We start from the raw sequence: 19,447 nt of genomic DNA, 5'->3' as shown, positions 1-19,447 counted from the left end.
AAAGAAAATTTATGCATTTTTCAGTCCACAGTGATTAATTGCTGCCTAATAAACTTGTGAATGCTATGTAAAAACCTCATGTAGTCTCCTTGCTTTCTAAAAAACTATGAGTTACATTCACCTCATAGTGTTTAGACATCCATAAAATAGCATTAAGAGAGTGTACACACATAAATCGGCACTTTTTTACATCTCTCTTAGTAAACGGAACTCCTGTCAAATGGAACAAATTTTTTTGGTCCCTTGGAGTTCCGTTTACTGAGAGTCTACTGTAAATGAATTGAAAAAAAAAAAAGGCAGTAATTAAAGGGGTCATGAAACGATATCGGGTTGAAATGTTCATGACTTTAAAGAGGCGCACTGGTCCTAGTCTGAATGTATGGACAAACCGTATAGCTAGGGATAATAAACATTTTATAAACAATGAAATATTTGTAATGATTGTGTTTTTCAATTTAAACTTGTTTCACTCCCCCCCCCCCCCTTTTTTTTTTATTTTGACCTGTAGCCACCCCCATGTAGAATACACTTCCGGGGTCGCTGAGGATACCACAGGTTGCGGACGCAGCAGATTCGCGTTTTACCGTGTGAAGGACCCGCAGAAACCCGCCGAGAACTCGCATCTCACGGGAACAAATACCGCATATCGCGGACGCAGCAGATTCAAGTTATATGGTGCAATAAACATACGGGAACCCGCAACAAACTTGCTACAAACTTGCCTGTCACGGGAAACGATATCGCGCGCGCAGATCGTGGACAAAAACGCAAGAATCCGCTACAAACTCTCATGTAACAGGAACGGATACCGCAGATCGTGGACGGAGCAGATTCACATTTCATGATTTTATATACACACGGGAACAACCAGCGTATTACGGGAGCCGATATGGCGCGCGCAGATCACGGACAAAAACGAGGGAGCCCGCTATGAAGTACCGGTACAGCAGATCGCGCGGCGGATGCAATTCCTGTCAGAGATTGTGTGAAGTCTGATGGGAATCGGGGGGTGGGCAATGTTTCGTAATTTTTATGTTACAGATATGTATCCAGAAAAACTGGATGGACAATCTCTCGGGGGCGGGCATTCTCTCGGAATTTTACGGTATATATAAAAAATATATTTGGTGAAAATAACAAATAAGGAAGTTCGAAAGGCTATCTGGTATTTACTTTTACCTTATTTCTTGTACCTGGTATGAAAATACAGCGGTCTTGATGTTGGTGTACATGCCAGTCATGACAAACCTTGTCTTTCCAAGCTAAATATGCAATAAAGCTCAAGCTCCCCATTATAAATGAGCACATTGACAATTTTATATTCTTCCAAACCTTCCTTCCTTTTCATGCCCCACTATTAACCTGATAACATCTTTTTCCAGCAACTTTTCCCATAAAAATTTACCGACATTTTTTTTTTAATTTTATATTTTACTCCGAGAAATAGACGTCAAGACATTCATAGCGAAATATTCAACAATTTAGTGTTACACCAAGAAGAGTGTCAAAAATAAACTTTGAAAACATGCAAGCTTGCTTTTGACGATAGTGTGCAAAGTAACCAGAGCAGTCCACATCACACACAAAAAATATTTTGAAAGATTCATTTACAGAGTACTACCATCACTTGCTCAGCTTGGCTACCAAGAGGGCCTTAACCGGCATACAGAAATTTTAAAACGTCAAGAAGATGCGATACGCACCTGTCCGTCGACGAAGGCGACTTCCCCACGGACCACGACTCTCCTGACTTGTCCACGGACCTTGCGGCCGGCGAAGGGGGTCCATTGAGCCTTGCTGTACGGAGGAGCTTCAGGAATGGTCCACTCTTCGTCCAAATCCACCTGTGGCGAGAGCGCCGACGGCCAACCGTTGTAGAGAACAACCACCTTCGTTCAAAGTCGGAAGATTCCCAATGTCCGACCTGGGTATCGTTGGAGCTCACTCACAGGAGGGGCTACTGTTATATACCCAAGAAACCTTAATATCCAGCAATCTGAAGGTAATGTCTCAATTGCTTGTTTATAAAGATCACATTTAGCGTGCAGTAAAAGCTCTCCTCAGAGGAGATTGGCATGCAGTCCTGTCTCATTAATATGGACCCCGTTAAATATGGGTGCTCCACTGTGTAGACAAAATTTTCGGGGAACGACTGGGTAAACACGTGCATTTTTGCCTTTTCATTATGGACAACTCACGTTATGGACGCTTTCTTACGGGAACGGAGGTGTCCATATCAACGAGACGTTACAGTATACTCATTGACAGACGAGGACAGTGCAAGCCTCCAACCTTTGATGATGCTTCAACGTCTCATGACACTCGAGCAGGCACGTGCAGCCAAAGAATGACAGAAGGCAATGAGTGCATGCTTGAGGCCGGGCATCTAAGGGAGATGCCTTACTGTCCTTATCCTGTCGGTAACTAGAGTGGCCCTATGGGTATTTAGTGACTATATGGACACCTAGAGATGCAAAGCTGAAAGGTTCCAATACTGGTATGGACGTCTGGGATTTCGTACGGTGAGGTACACTTCTATATAGTGGATACTTACTGGAAAAACGGACTCTGCTGGAGAGGTTACATCACAAAATAATTCTGTGGCAAGCATCTTTCGGCGTTTATTCAACATGATACGTTAAGTGAGGCTTTGCATTCCGCTTTGAAGCTACAAGGTCGAGGAATAAGCTGCAACTCTTTTTAGGCAGAAGCCTTTGTTGTGACCAGCTCACGAGTCAGGAACGGCAGGAATCGGAGAAGCGCCGGACATACTTACCTCGATGTAGGTGTCTGGCTGTACAGGAAGGTTAAAGATTTGCTTGGGGTTGTGGTACATCTTCTTCACCAAAGCCTGCAAAACATTTTCCAACATACGGTAGTTTGTTAACCGTTCGAGCACGGAGAAACAAGCCTGGCTCATAATTTCGGGTCGACTTCGTTTACGCTCCCCAGAAATCTCCAGGCTCATACTTTTGCAAGAGGTGCGAGCTGCATGAGCAAGCACAGCGAGTCTTTTTATCGAGCTAGCTGCTGGAGCTCGTAGGTTTCGCAAGGTGCTGAACAAAGCGCAGACGAACAAAATTCTGAGCCATCATGTGCTGCATAAACAGTCCACGATAAACAACATTTTTGAGTGAAAAATAAACTTATTACCTACATTTCACAAATGTTTCATCTGTGGCATATCTGCTTATGTTTGATTAGGCCTAAGTAGAGGAAATCATCAAATATCTGCTTTGTATGTGTAGCCCTTCATATGGCAAATCATAATTTTATCTTGCATCATATTTCGATATATTTCTGATATTTCAAACTTCCGATAATTCAAGCGAAATTTGGGGCTTCCTGGAGTTAGAATTAATGGAAGTCTACTGTAGTATTAGGCCCAGAAGTTGAGTTAATTTCAAAAAAAGGACAGCCAAACTAGTCGCTGCAGCGAGGCTGGTAGACCACGGGGAGATTGGGGCCAAGAGCAAGAATCAAGTCGGAAGCCAATCCTTGCCTCCATTGTCAGCTTGCCCTCTGCTACAGCAGTCAGCATCAGTGGCAACGCAGTCTCCAGTCCCGGGAAGCCCGGGGGAGCATTTTCGTCCATCTTCTCCTCCAACGTGTGCGGGGCTGCTCGCAAAAAAAAAAAAAAGACGCAAAAAGAAAAATATTTTTGGCAAATCGAGAAAGAGGTCTCAACGTAGAGCAATCGGTGAGCCAGCAGGCCTTCAAAATTATTCGCAGCGTGCGACACCCAAAAGGGGGCGCGCCGGTCTGCCTTGGAAGCTGGTTTACAGTGCCGCCAATGCAGTGTCCATGTTGCATTGCATAGTGAAACCAGTGAAATGCTGCCGCCTCGACCTCTTCTAATGTGCCAGCAGCGTCTTGGCCGTGTCCGCATCTTCCTGCGCTCGTTTTTTTCAATCTCGCTCCGGAGTGAATGTAGGGCACCTTAAAGTTTGCAAGCCTAACCGCGCCCAGTGTTTCTCTGAATGTGTCTTCGTGTCGTTCGAACCGCACGAGTTGCTCGGAGCTTGGGTTCAATCGTGTGTTTCGCAGACGAGGGACAACGATGGCAACACGCCGCCATGCTTTTTGTTTGTCTGCACCAGAATGTGCCTTTACAAAGTGTCTGTTTGCTCGACAATATGGAAATCACTACGGAACGACGTTCACGGTGGCAGTAATTTATAAAATTTAAATAAGAAGTATTTTTCGCTCCTCTTTTATGGTGGATTTCTCTTCGCTCGCTGGCGGATTGAGTAGACGTAACGCGATTGCGATGATCGCAGCGGTGTTCGCCGGCGCACAGAGGGGATCAGGGGTTTTTAATATACGTGTCTCGTGTAAAAAAAAGTCAGCGCCGAGCTTGGCCTTGAACGTTTTGTAAGCCCTGTAGTCACGCAAACACAAGCAGACATTGATTAGAATAGCTTGGCCGCGTGTGCTTCTTTGAGGTTCGCGAACGCCGATGCATTATCGGAGGCAGGAAACTTGTGCTGGAGGTCCATGGGGGCAACGTTCGACATCGACAAGTTGGCTCAGCAGGTGTTGGTTGGTTTGCCGCCCGCTGCGATTAATCAGCACCACGCTCGACATGATCGCGAATGCTCGGAAAAGTCGCAAATAGACCGGTCACATCGCTGTGACACAGACATCACAATCTGGTTAACATTTGCAATCGCATGAGGCATGGCGCAAACCAATTGCGGCAGGGCGCAAGCTCACCAACCAACTCAAAGATCTGGAACTGGCACCCCAGTAGCTCCCCAAGCGTCGTGTGGGAAAGTACATACTATTAAATTATACATGCGCAGTTCCAGAGTCTCTAGGGCTGAATGACAACTAAACAATTTAGCCTGATTATTTGCTACCGATTAATCGAATAGTTATTAAATTAATCAAATGCATTGACCTCCAGGCATAATATGCAATACTATAAAAAAAAATCACATTTTCTGTTAACGGCATATTTTGGCGAAAAAAACGGAATAATTTGAAACACACATCATTGTTCTAGAAATAGCCTGAGTAAATAAAATGGCTGTGCAGACATTTGAAACAAATGTGTTTAACTTCCAAGATTGGAAATTCTCGCTCAATATGAACGGTGTCATGTAAAACAAATGTAGACCTAATAGAAAACACAGTAAGGCTCGGGTCAGGTTCGGGTCCGGTTTGGGGTGATTAAGGCCGGGTTCGGGTTCGATTCATATCAAGAAGAATAGTCGGGCACGGGTCGGGTTCGAAACATATATTTGTTTTTGGTCAGGTCGGGCTTGGGCTTACGCTTAGAAAGCCCACTCGAGCTTGGGCCGGATTCAGGCCGAGGCTTTATCGGGCTGGGTAGGGTCGGGCCTAAATTCTGACCTGATCTGATCTCTATCGCAAGCTTATGCCAAACAGTTTAACATGTTTCACCCATTTGGCTTTTGGGGCTGATGCTACTGATGAGTCATGTAACCACATGCCCCTGGGACGTTATGTCAGTTCAAGCGACACCATGGTGAACATTGCAGCGGCCTGTGATGTCGCACGGCATCAGTGTCAGACATCATGTCACACGATGCTTTGGAGTCATGCTGACATGTCATGCTGGCATGTCATGGTGGCACGCCATGCTGTCACAGGACACCTTGGCATTTGTGTTGCATCGTGCTGTCACGTGACCTCAATTTAGCGGGAAGTTTCCCCGCTAAATTTAGTGAAAGAATGTGTTGGACGTCAAGACACTGTGCACAAGCTGCTTTAGTCAAGCTTTCCTGCTATATTTAAACTTTGTTATTTTACAGCGTTATTGTGTTTTCGTAACAAACTTTTGTGATGCTCCAGAAGATGGGATCTCTAACTGGGTTCAGAGGAATCCAATGGTTCCTCAAGAATCCATCCCTACTCCTAAGACTAAGTGTTTTTCGACTTTATGCACCGTTTTAGCAGATCTGAGCTGCCTACCGAGGCATAACTATAAGCCAAACGGTCCTCGGCGTGCGCATTAATGTTTGCAAGGTCAGTTGGCTCATGCACTGCCTTACTGCGTCAATGCTAGGACCAAGAGGGGCTCCTCAGCTATCCGTAATGAGGGATGGGTGTACCTCAAGATAAAAAATTTCGAGAACCCAAGCTCTACACTTGGAAACCAGACCTAAAACGATTCCTGCATTAAAATCTTTCAGCCTCTCCACTCTGGTGAAGAAGGAAGACCAGCCAAGCTGTGCTATGGTGGGAATGAACTAATGGCCGGCCGCAAGTCGGCAAGCCAGAGTGGAAAGGCTCGAAAGGTTGCCGCCATTTATGAGCGACGGCGGCAGCCAGACAACCGGCAAGTCGGTTGTCTGGTTGCCGCCGTTGCTCATAGATGGCGGTAGCTGTTCAGTGTTTCTTGTCATCGTTTGTTTGCTGGCGGACACGATACTGGGGAAACTACCTAGCCCTTAACAGCTCTGCTGTAAAACTGCGACCGAGGCAGTTTCGAGCTCCTGGCACGCACCGTGGTCGGTGGCGATGCAGTCTATGACGTCGATGTTGTCCCAGAGGGCCTTCTGGTCCCTGGCGGTCACCAGGGGAGGCTTGACCGCCCCTTTGCCCGGCGCCGCAGCGCTCACGTCCTCTGTCGTCAGGAACAGGTGGTGCGGGGTGACCTCGCAAGTGACCTCGTGGCCCTGCTCTTTCGCCCTCTTGATTATCAGGATCTGCAAGAGTCAGGGTGCCGTCTTTTCGATCCCCGAACTATCAATGAGAACTGAAGTGACTCATTCGCAGGGTTTTGTTAGCGAATCATTTATAGTATGGCCGATCTGGCCATACTATAAACTAGAAAACAAATTTCGACCTGCCAATTGTGTTCTGGGTAGTCAAGCTCTCATATGTGATGTACAAATAAAAACCTTGGTAAGCATAAGTACCCTGTCAGTGTCCCTTTAAGCATGATCAAAACCTCGAGACTGTGGTTTAAGAACGACAAATACACTAGACACAAACGTAACCGTAAGTTAGAAACTTGAGGAATGACAAAAATAGGCATGTAATTGATGCTTGCAAGTTTTATGACGCAAGAGCTCCGATGGCCACACTGCACCAAACCAGGGAAATATACACGAAAAGGATATGATAACTGAAAGAGCTACCGAACACACCAACAAGTAAAACACAAGTTCAAAAATAGGTAATGAAAAAAAACATCCGTCAACCAGTTGCGGCTAAAAAAAAAGTATACGTCAAAATTTCTGCTTTTGTTTTTTGCAAGCTTATTTATATAGTAGGCGCAAACAATTGACCATACACAATCCACCCAAACTTCACTCCAACTCGGTTGTCTAGTAAAATAAAGACGGCGATAAAAAAGGCCGCACAATCTCAGACGTTGTAGGAAACAGCCGAAATGCAAGACAAAAACTAAAACTCCGGTTGTGCCTCAGTTGGCAAGCGGAAAACGTCATTACCTCCTCCTCCCTGGCGACATGGCAGATGTGGACGGGCCGTTGGTACAGGCTCGCCAGCAGGATGACGGCCGCTGTCGTCCGTCCCTCGGCGTGGCAGCAGAGCGGGACGTTCTTGGGCCACTTCTCAAAGTGCTGAGAGAAGACGCAAGCACCCTTACAGCTTGACATACATGTGAAGCCTAATATGTATTCCAACCTAACGAAAATTGGAACACAAAGAAAAAGAAGCTTTGCAATGCACACAAGCCAATAAAAAACAAGTTGTGAATAACAATACAATGCTGCCTGTCATGATGTTGCTCTGCTGTCCTGATGTACTGACGACATTTGCGGGAGATCAGTGGAAGGAATGGAGAGCTCGTAACCGTACGCACAGCGAAGTGTTCCGTCGGGCTGCCTCGGTAGTAAACAGACATTTGTTGAGAACTTTGTTAGTGCTATATTATATTCTGCAAACTTTAAAGAAAGCTAAAATTTTATTAACACTTTTCAACGTCAACAGTCTCTAGCTGGTTATGAAGAACAGCCAAGAAATTTCTGCTTGGCACGGTTCCAATTAAAAAGCTTTCAAGCTTACGAGCTTTGATAATATGAACACACCGGGGAGCTGGGGGTCTAGGCATTAACGCTTGGCTCAGCCCTCGGTTTCAGGTTCTTGTCTTGTTTTTAATGAAATTCTTGCATCTGCCATACGGTAATTTGGTGCGCTAAAAAAAATGCAAGTTTATTCATTCTGCAGCTAGTTAAATTTTCGAGAAAGGCACGATTTTGTGACAAACATTTCTGGCCCTCTTTTTTTTTTTTACTACATGGGGCGTGTTACGGAACGCCGGCCAAATCGTTTTTACTACCGGTACGCCTTGCATGCAAGGTGTCGAACCGGAAACGAACCGAACCGAAAACCGGAACCGAACCGGTATTTTTTCCGGAACTGAACCCGAACCGTTATATTGATATCGCGATGAACCCGAACCGGAACTGAACCGGAAAAAAAATAATGGTTACCGGCTCATGTCAAAACGGTTCGGCCACGCGCTGTTAACAATGAATGTGCTATCAATGCCATTTGTTTTTTAAGTGCCGTCAACTGACACACACCTCGCTTACATATTTTTCTTCTCCACTCAGTCTTAGGAATACGTATAAACGCTGCATCCATGAATCTTGACATAGGAACCAGTATTGCGCTGGTCGCGGCTTGCGCGGAAGAGAGAGAATTGGAAGGCTGTGCAAAAAAAAAATTGCGTCACGGGATTTCATTTTCCTACAATCTCGTAAATCCTAAATGCTGCTGTGTGCTCATTTCATAACATGTTTCTAGAACGCGCGAGTTCTTGAAGCTTGCTTCCATCGGAATGAGAAAAGAAAAGGCTGTGGAGTTCGATAATAATGCATCCGGTTTCGTGTAGGCACTTAGAAGCTAACATATTTGTGAGACAGCGAACTCTTCTATTTTAATATTTATCCTATTACGTCTTTCTGGCGTTGCGTTTGGTGAAGTATTTTTCATATTCCGTATCTTGTTTAATGAAAACTTCTTTAAGGGTCTAATTTGAGTTACCGAAGGCTAGTTCAAATAAAGAAAGCTGTATTTTCTCCCCACTGTTCCTTCAATTGCTTACACGCCGAGGTGGCGGGATAGTTAGCGAGTTCTACTTGTAAGTGGGTTTGTAAGGAGGTCGCGGATTTTACAGCTACTGCGTCGGACCCAATTAGATGAAGTCCGAATGCGTAAACATCGGTGAGGTAACCTTTGAGTGCACATAAAGAAACCATTCCTGGTAGAAATCCCTGAGCCTTACACTACGATGTATCCCGTTTCGTATGTGCTGATTTCAGATGTTTTATTTGTAATTTATTTTGATGTTGCAATTTGTCATTTATAATTTCCGAACCGGTTCGCGAACCGGTTCAGTGCCCCGAACCGGTTCGTGGATCGAATTAATTGAACCGGAACTGAACCGGAACAAAATAAATTTACCTGAACCTGAACCGTAACCGAACCCGTATTTTTTTCGGTTCGACACACTGATTGCATGGGGAAAAAAAAAAGAAAGCATCGTATCAAGAGAGAAAAAAATTGTTTCCTGTAATTTTGGCTTCTTGTGCAGAAAAACGCCACTTTAGGCATGCGTTTCTCCGCCTCTCTCCCAGTATGTTCTGCTATTATGTTTTCCAGAGCAAGCGACGGAGCTTTGGGACTCGCCATTTAGACGATTTAATTCCGCCTTACAGCATCCTCGATCATCCACGCCGGTGCGCACCGGAGTCCTCGATCAAGGCAGCGCACCCTCCCGGTGCAGTTTTTCGTTGCCTCAATGTGTACCAAGATAATCGAAGGTGCACCGGGGTGCAGTTCCATCAGGCATTGCGACCAGGAGTGGAAATCAAGCAGATGGCGGGAATAGCAGACGTGCAGTCTCTCGAGATGGCGACCGAGAAAACGTACACCCCTTGCAGCGGCACTCAATGAATTCCTTAGCCCTTTTGACAGCAAGAACGACGAGCTTCTTACCATTGCCGCAATTACCGGTGATTGCTGCGGTGGCAAGGAGTGCCCAAAAATTAAAAACTTGATGGAGAGCGCTGCGAGGCATTTCAATGACACTAAGGTACGGCTATTATCTAGCGGTACTCCTCCTTGAATCAACAATGATGGGCAAAACATATCTGTGGAATTGTCACCCGCTTTGTGACCCCATTGATAATCATGTCCACGACGTTCATTTGTGTGGGACCGCTAAATCCGCGAGTAAAAAGCAAGGAGAAATTGACCAACAGACGGACACCTTGTGCAGGCGTATGCAAGAAAGAAACAAACAAAACGCAGTGTGACGCATGGTGGCGCTCGCCGCGGTGCACTGGTGCAGCGCAGTTTGTCTGGTTGGTCCTCGATGTTACATTGACTTCGCGCTGCATGACCGAGGAGCACTGTGCACTGTCCTGGTTTCGAGGAAATTCCGGATGAGATATGATCAAGGATGCTATTTGACTTCTGAAGTAGGTGTGTCAACACAACGCAGAGAGATACGAATCCTGGACACGTCGGCTCAGTTGCTTCCTTCCGCGACATGCAATGTGGAAAAAAAATTTTAGCCTTTCCACTTTGGTGAAGAAGAAAGACCAGCGAAGCTGTACTATGGTGGGAATGAAGTAATGGCCAGCCGCAAGTCGGCAAGCCAGAGTGGAAAGGCTCGAAAGGTTGCGCCATCTATGAGTGACGGCGGCAACCAGAGTCTTGTGTTGACATTTCTTTGCAGGGGACACGATCCTGGGGAAACTAGCCCTTAACAGCTCCGCTGTAAAAAGCTGAGAGATAAATCGCTTGGCTCAGACGTTACGTCAAGTGCAACGATGGGGGGGTTTTTGAAGAGGAGCACTTGCTATCGGAATGATAAGCAATGTGACAACCACACGGTGAAGGAATTGCGAATTTATAAAGGACTATTCGTTGTCCCTGCACCCCTTCTTTGGGGGCATTGCACTCTTTTCTTCGAAACACAACCACGCAAGCAATCTGACCGTCAAATACCGCCGTGCCTGCTAGATAACACGCTACGAACTCAAACCTTGGGGGAGAGAGCCAGCCATGGGAGAGTGTCGGCAATAGAGCTACACCTTGTTGCCGATGCTCTCTCCACGGCTTCACTTGCTAGGGCACGACCAACACGACTGCGGAGGGTCTGTGGAGGGTTCCCGCATCACTTTAAAAGTGGGCGAGGAAGAGCGCTGACCTCAAGCCAGTCCGACACGCTGTCCATGCAGAGCGGCCCGAAGGTGTCGTTGAGGTACATCTTGAGTCCCACGACGGACGAGGCCAGCGACAGCACCTCTTCCGCATTGGTTGGACTGGCGCCGGCAAACAAGGCGTAGTCGCAGCGAGCCCCCGCCTTCGCCACCTGTCCACGGAGGGTTGCACATTATTATTTAAGCACACTCTGTCGGCATTTGCAGAAAGACACACTTTTAAGACCTTGTTATTTCCTCCAAACAATATTTTTTTCAAAGACCACTGTCAGCAGGAGGCTGTATAACATCTGACAATGCTCCGTCGTCTTCCGAAGAAGAAGAAGGTGACTTTGAGCACTCGTTATTTCCCTCAGACTAGGTTGCTACAACTTGATAATGTTCACGTGTGGCGAGAGAACTATAAAGGTACAATGCTAATTACACTCGTCTATAATGCGGGAGCACATAACTTTTTCCGGAGAGTGCTAGACTGGTGGCATTCACAACAACTAATCTGGTCACGAGGGCAACATGGAACAGTCCACTCTGAGGGTGTCCTGCCCACTCGATGTGGGCTGCGCCGAATGTGTGGAAGGCTGCTCGCATGCTCTTTACAAACGCGAGATAGCCATAGCGATAGAAAACAAAAATAAAGCACAAGCGCTTATCAACAACGACAGCATTAAGAAAATAAACGTGCAGGAAAAAGCGAGCTGTTGATATGTGCACAATAGCGTGCTGTTGATGTGTGAACCAAAGCGGACGCGAAGCTTGCAAGCGAGCGGCCTCCCGCATTCAGCAGCGCCTGATGGAGGTTAGGACACCCCTCGAGTGGACCGCTCCGTGTAGCCCATGTCACCAGACTCAGTTGCCGCCAACACTAGTCTAGCACTCGCCGGAGAAACCCGCAAGCTCCTGCGTTATAGACCAGTGTGATGTTCGCTCCACAGAGCTTGCTCTTTTGTTGCACTCGGGAAATTTTTGCGACCTTCGCAGCCCTGTGCTTTCCAAGAAACAACAAATGATAAAGAATGCCGTCGTCACTTTTCGTTTGAAGCTCCGAAGCCTGCATTTTGAAAGCTCGACTGTTTTGCTTATCGTAAAATACCGAGCATGCGCCCATGTCGCAATAAGCTCCCTCCCACTACTTTTAAAATGTTTCTAAAAGAAGCACAAAACACATCAAACACTCAACCCAGGTCTCCGAACGCACCTTTGCTAACCGAGATCCTCCTACACGTCAGCCGCCTCTCCAAGCATACCGGTGCAAGGCAGTGAAGCAAGACGTGGATGCACCGGCCGGTGGCAAAGCCCGCCCCATCTCGTACTCTTCCCGCACTTTTGCTCTTCGACCTAACAGGTGCCTGCCGCCCAATTTTTCAAGATTACCTCCAACTTTTGAGTGGGCCCTTGCTAGGTATCTCACAATAAGTGCAAGCTTTCACCCAATAGGTTCTCAAACAGACAGGAAAGCAATGTAACAGAAGCCCCAAAAACAACAAGTTTTGAAAGGCAACTATTTTTACGGGTTAGTTGCGACTTAATTTGCTCGACTTCCATTCCAGTGACAAATGCTTACAATCCCACAAAAACCTCTCACATGCAAGGCACTCTTTAGTTTAGATTTGGATGACAAAACTTCCAATCATTCTACTCATTTAAATTCGAAAAATATGTACAAACATTGACCGACCTGTTGGCAGAGCGCAAGCGCTGCGCCATCGCACAGCGGTGGCTTGGTGTTGGGCATGGCGCAGACAAGAGTGAAGCCTCCGGCGAGGGCGGCCGCCGTTCCGGAGGCAAAGTTCTCCTTGTGGGACGCGCCGGGCTCCCGAAGGTGCACATGCACATCGATCAGCCCCGGCAGCCGCACGATCTTGCGCGACGTCATGCAGTCGATGTGAGTCTTCACCGGCGGTGCCTTGCGAACCAGGCGCAGGGCCTGCGGAAATGCGGACAATATTGCACGCAAGCAACGAAATCGCACATAAAGTTGCATGTGAGGTGGCACACAACACTTTCAATGTGCCGCCACATTTGAAAACGAACCGTCGGGCTAGTTGGGTAGATACGGCAAGAACACAAACAGCACTACTGACACAAGGACAAGTAGAAGTGAACCAAACAAGCACTATACTTTGTTTCGTGTTACGATGAAACGCAATAGATGCCACGAGCCATGTTGGCCAGTTTGGTGCTCCACACGTGACACGTGGCTTCATGCTCTGTGCGTTGCTACGCCAAACCAGAAGGGCACATGACACCCTCAGAGCCACGATTAGCTCCGGTTGCTCATAGTGCCCTCTGCGGTCTATCGCAAGGTGAGACGGAGTATAGCCCTGTTTCCCTCTTCTACTTGTACACGTCTGTAACGCTATATTTTCACTCTTGCCACATCGCCATGTTACTCAATGTCTTCACAACAAACCAAATCAAATTTATTTGTTGACGCATCATCTTAGATGACAACAGGGGACTTGGACAAAAAGCTACCAAATAGCAGCTTGACGAAGGTCCCAGCCCCCGTGCAGTTCGTGACGTTGCCTTTAGTCTTCTGCAGATGAAAGGCAACTTTAGGCAACAAAAGTAAGGTTCCTCAAACACATCTTCGACTGATGCATTTTGCATCCTTTACTGCCCATGCACTGAAAATGGTCCCGAAGCAAAAACAAACGACGTCGCAGCAGCCAGTCTGTCGTGTTGTTGGACTTCACTATCCCGGCAGTTGACCATAAAAGTTCTGGCAAAGGTACAAGCAAAAGTGAGTACTGTTGCCATCGTGACATCCCAATTCCCGGCTACGAAAGCTTCCGGGGAACGTAAAGCTGCAGGTATGACATGCAGCAGAACAGGCCCGTTTATGCTCTATTGTGGCAGGCAACAGTGTGACTTTTTAAGATTTCATTGGGCACAAATCCTTGAGGGCATGGTAAACTGACCAATCGGAGACGTGCTCCAGGCACCATAATGCCACAGAGAAGGACAGGCAGAAGCGAAGGAGGTGAAGCAAACGTGGAAATAGCGAAGAAGTAGAAGTTATCAAGTAGCAGAAGTGGTGAAGTAAGAGCAGGGGAAGAAGCGGCAAAGCAGTGTCGTAGCAAAAGTAGAGCTTGTCCCATTTAATTCCCCTACTTGTCCCTGCCCACGCTGCTATTTTTGCGCCCTTCCCGTGTCACCCTGTCACTTGCAATCTTCCGCAGACTCGAAAGGAAAACCGGGGGAAAGTCAAAGGGAAAACACGGACCTCGACGAGGAGTTTGGCACACTTGACGTCGGTGACAAGGGGCACGGCATAGTCGACAGCCATGCGGCGGGTGCGGTATCCCTGTGTGAGCACTGTGGAGATGCGCCGCGCGCCGCTGCTGCACATGGGCAGGTTCACCACCAGGTCGAAGCCCTTCTGCTCCAGGAAGTCCGCGATGCTGCAGCTTTGGCCGTCCGAGGACACGTTGGAGGCGTTGGCGTTGCCCTCTTCACCCGCGTCGTGGAATGGCCATGTCATCGCCTCGATCTGCGGACAAAAATAAAGGCAACAATAATAATAAAGTTCTTTATCTAAGTGCCCAAAAACAACCACAATGGCCTTTAGATTGCTGCAAAAATGAAAAGCAATTAATGGTATGTTCACACAAAGAAGTTTTCCCGAGAAGCGAATTAAACACTCTCCAGTTTCTAGGACACGTGTGCTGCTCAAAGGACATTCACCAATCCTCCCTCAACACCAGCTCGAAGAACCAAAGACTGCGCACTAGAACTTTTACTTTGTCGCAGCGAGATCGAGCGTGGACGCAGATTGGACGCAGCTGCTCCATCAACGTACAGCCCGGGCTTCGTGCCCAGCGACAGCATCAAAGGGCGCTCGGCGTCCGGCTCGGGCCCAATCGCAGAGTTGGCACCATCCGAATGTGATGACGTCACGTGGAGGAGGAGGAGGCTGTTCAAAAGCTCCGATTGTTCCAAGTATTTTAGCCCAACCCCGCGAGGAGCTGCGGAAAATCTGCAACTGGTCCGCGGAATATCCGCTGTCCCGTCGGAGGAAACGGACTCCCTCCTTTCAGGGAAGGAGGGAGTCCGTTTCCCTCCTTCCCTGAAAGAAGGGAGTCGGTAATATCGAGCCGCAGCACGCTTTCTTTTACGAAGGCAGCCGTTACGGACTCTTCCCACTGCTGGAAACGAAATCCGTCGGTGATATTCCAATAGCTCTCAATAGCTGCAGCGGCTATTGTTGTTCACGTTTTAATCGGCGATGTAGGGCATCCGTTGTCAATGTTGCTAAATCCTGAAAAAAGACTGCCCACAGAAGTCAAACCTGGGTCCACCACGTACGAAGCGGAAACGTTACCACTGAGCTACGCCACAGCATTAACAACCCGCTCTATACATTTTTTTTTTTTTTGTAGTATTTAATGTTTTCCTCGTGATCTTGGAAAAAAAAAAAAAAATTAGCCTTTAACAAAATGTTGTTGTAGCACCGTCAATGCCAAGGGCTCGTGCCGGGAGATGCGCTCTCACACGCTCCGGAACAAAACAGATATCTATTTTGTTCCAAACGCTTTTGTTCACGCACCCTACGGTACGTGAACGCGACATTGCCGTGACGTGTCGCATAGCTGTCGCTGGGACTGCATTGCGGATTAATGCAGGACTGCTCAATTTTTGTTTTTTTTCGTTTCTCTCTTCCTTTGTTCGATGAGCCTGAAAAAGTTAACAAACATGCTTATGGAAAGGAAGACTCCGCTGACTCGACTACATGCGACTCTCGTGCGAAGGCTGGCCCCGGGTTTTCTGAACCGCCGTCTCTTACCCGCAGTCTTCTCCATGGGTAGGACTGGTTCGCACGTTTGCACTTTAATGTGACCAAGTGTGTTGTGCCCGCTTGTAAACGACTACGATGAACAAGCTGGCGCCATCCATAGCACAGCCCTGAAACATCTTCGATCCGCGTAAACCTTGACCAGAGGTTTTGCAACGTTTGCGAGACAAAATCTTTGCGCCATCTCTGGTAAAAGGCTGCTTATAACGCTTTCAGGATTATTTCGAGCCCACGATCGAGGGAAGGTATATTAAAACATTAGGAATCACATAGTACCGTAACAAACCCAAATTTTGCGACGACTCAATTTTCGCGAAATTTGCAAGTGTAGAAATACCTCGAAAATATATCACAGGTATGTGTGGTGCACTTGTCCCCCTGCGGTAACGAATGCGTAGCGTACCTCGACCAATCGCGCAATTTTGTGACCGTCAAATACTTCCAGAACCTACACACACAGTGCCCCCGTGTGCCCTTTCGTCGTCGTAAGCAGTCATGATCAATCGCACTCAAATGCAGATGTGTGAACCAGCCCTTCGACTCTCGGAAGTCCAGATCCCTCTTCTGGCGGGGGGTGAAAAGAGTCCGAACGCCTACCTTGATGCCGTGCTCCATGTAGAAGTCGGAGGTGCCCAGGCTTCCGTACAGCTTGTAGCCCATTTTCTCCAGGGTTCTCACACTGGGCAAAAACTCTGCCTTGTGCTGGAAGAAAACAAATGCAGTCACATGCTAAAACTAGAGCTAAGCGAATATTCAATTACCTAGCAAATACTGTTTGCTATTCGATTCAATTCGCAGCACACCTTTACTGTTCAAAGTAATGGAGTTTTTCAAATATCCAAATTACAAATATTATTGTATTCGGAATAGTGTTGTGCAAATAGTATTCAAATTTTCGAATAGTAGGTAATTTCGAATAGTATGCTATTCAATATTTGCTTCGATATGAACTTTGATATTATCATTTTTCTAAGTGTTGACACGTTCAACGGGGCTAGCCCCGTTGAGCGCATTTTTTTACTGAGCACCGTTGCACTGCAGAGATGCAATGCCCGGGGAGCTCACTTCCGGAGGTGCTGCTTCTCCGAGTAAACCAACGCTTGGTAAGAAGTGCACTCAACAGGACTAACCTGCTGCGATCAACACACCGAGAAGTACAAATATTGCTTAGGAGGAAAGCCCACTTTTTGAAATTAAACTCTGGCAATTATGCAAGAGTATATAATAGGCAGAGATGTCCTGAAAATCTAAACTCATCAATCATGACTTCTTTTTTTTTTCCCCCTCATATTTGATATTAAAGAAAGGATATTAGCATATAGCAAGAAGATTTACAAATCTCTTCAATAAGGTACAGCTGGACATCTCTACAGATGTCCAGCTGTTTATTTTATGTTAAACACATTGTTTACTTGCCCTTCCAATGTAGGCAGTGGATTTTCTGAGCCCACAGTTTACAAACATGGCTTGATTAAAATTAACTTAGCTCAGAGATGATGTGGAAGCTTGGGAACTACCTTTACGAGTTCAGCTGAGTTTTGGTTTAAGAATGGTGCAGTAGTGAAAGGCTTGGAGAAACTATTCAATATCCAATTAGAAAATATTTGTCCAAAACCATTATTCACTTTGAAATTGAAATCCCCTATACGCACATGACTGCTTCAGAATTCCCCGATTTCTCGTGTCAAGCTTCGCTGCTTTGCACCGACATGCTAGGAGAAACGACTAGGGGTGTGCAAATACTCGAGTATATGAATTCGAATTGAATAGAAAGTTCCCGAATAATTTGATTCGCGAATCGAATTCCTAGCATTCAGTCACTCGAATATTCAATATATTCGGCCAAAAACACGCGGTTGGCGCGCAGCTGACAAAAAACTGTTTTTTTTCTCCTGATGTTAGTGCCGTAATGTTAGACAGACCATGCAAGAAACACCTCTTGGTCCTACCATTCCACAAAAATCAAACGCACAGGTTAGAAAAAAGAAAAGTAATGAACACCACAAACTTTATAGCACATAGATTTACTCATGATCATGACAATATCTACCCTTGATTCACAACCGAAACATCCCGTTTGGGCCGCTTCCAGAGAGAGGAAGCCCCTAGTTTCAAAATGAAGCACCGATGTAGAACACACTTGCCGCACTCACAGAAATCGGCGACTGCACCATCACAAAAAGAAACCACATTAACCATGCCGATGGAACCAGCCGAGTTATCGTCGTCATTCTTTTGGAACCTCAAGCCACAAATTCTGATTCGGAATGAAACTGAACGGAAAAATAGTGTGCCTAGATTTGAGAGTATTTCCAACCATTCCATAGCCACGTTTGAATTACGAACTGCGAGAAGGTGACGAAAAGACGAAAGTGTTGATCGGGATCGGGCAGGCAGGGCAGGCGTCGCTTTCCCATTTGCTCACCTTTTTTCCACGAGACAACACAACACATGCGCGCTTACGACCAATCTGCGCTGGAGCAGTCTCCGTGGTTTCAGTTTCGCTTGCTCCCTCTTCAAAATCTAGGCTCTCTAAATCAGGATAGATGGACAGAGGAATGGATGCATAGCGGCAGTTGGACGGTGACTTGAGCCACCTAACCCTATGTTTTCTTTCCTTATTTCAGATTATATTGTTTAAGCCTGTTTACTCAGATTTAAACCCACTCTGTTTATTTATGGGAAATAAAATCCCAGGTGCCCTTTTTCTTCCTCAAAATTGAGACCAAATATCGCAAAATGCCCCTTTTCTAAAATATGCAAATAAAGATAAAAAAAAAAAAAAACGACGCAATGTTAGGTTGTGCTTTTAACTAGAAAAAAAAAAGGGCACACGTGGCTGTAACTTTGGGTTTTTTGTGACATTTAGGGTAGATAGATTATGTTTGGGCCATAAAATGGAACCTTTAGTGCCCAACGTCCATCAGCAGATGCTTTTATTTTTTTTTTCACCAGCATTTTTATACATTTCAGTTTTTGTTTTGTACGAGATGTATATTCTACATTAGGTGCACACTCTGCACATATAATAATCTCATTCGCAGCACACTTTGAAAAATTCCCACAAATAAAATCACCATTCAATATTCAGCTTTTGTTTCTTAATTCGATTCGGTATTCGATTCCAAAACTACTATTCGGTATTCGCACACCCCTAGAAATGACTGATGTGCGATGGAAGCTACTAGTTTGCCGGACCAATCAAACACCGTGCTTTGATCAACTGACCGTGCTCTCTGCACATGTGTTTGGGCAGGAGCGTGATGACGGAACTCGGGATAGAAGTATGACTGGTCCATCGAGCACGTAGCTTCCACTGCACTGTCAGCTTAGCTATGAACGGAATAGAGGGCAATTCTACGAAATTGCTTTTTCTTCAAGTAACCCGCGTCCCGCCATGTAGATGAATGGCGTCCGCCACTTGCTACATGCGGACACTTAGTTATTCACATCGTTTTTGGTGCTGGTGAAATGCTGA

At 46.4% G+C, this 19,447-nt stretch overlaps 1 protein-coding gene across 1 annotated transcript in view; it reads right to left on the bottom strand.

Moving 5' to 3' along the window:
- LOC120850397 (CAD protein) overlaps nucleotides 1-19,447 on the bottom strand; it is an 88,916-nt gene that overhangs the window by 25,137 nt on the left and 44,332 nt on the right. Inside the window, exons 26-34 of the mRNA XM_040222872.3 lie at nucleotides 16,567-16,671; nucleotides 14,401-14,667; nucleotides 12,850-13,098; nucleotides 11,162-11,326; nucleotides 7,428-7,559; nucleotides 6,476-6,677; nucleotides 3,503-3,618; nucleotides 2,777-2,851; nucleotides 1,704-1,844 (exon numbers count right to left, since the gene is read on the bottom strand). Of these exons, the coding sequence (XP_040078806.1) occupies nucleotides 1,704-1,844; nucleotides 2,777-2,851; nucleotides 3,503-3,618; nucleotides 6,476-6,677; nucleotides 7,428-7,559; nucleotides 11,162-11,326; nucleotides 12,850-13,098; nucleotides 14,401-14,667; nucleotides 16,567-16,671 (1,452 nt within the window). The remainder of the gene's footprint in view (nucleotides 1-1,703; nucleotides 1,845-2,776; nucleotides 2,852-3,502; nucleotides 3,619-6,475; nucleotides 6,678-7,427; nucleotides 7,560-11,161; nucleotides 11,327-12,849; nucleotides 13,099-14,400; nucleotides 14,668-16,566; nucleotides 16,672-19,447) is intronic.

This window comes from Ixodes scapularis, unplaced genomic scaffold, assembly GCF_016920785.2.
Source record: "Ixodes scapularis isolate PalLabHiFi unplaced genomic scaffold, ASM1692078v2 PGA_scaffold8__174_contigs__length_109621045, whole genome shotgun sequence".
Lineage (NCBI taxonomy): Eukaryota > Metazoa > Arthropoda > Arachnida > Ixodida > Ixodidae > Ixodes > Ixodes scapularis.
Note: the sequence above shows the minus strand (reverse complement) of the source record. Positions and strands in the feature narration are given on the sequence as shown.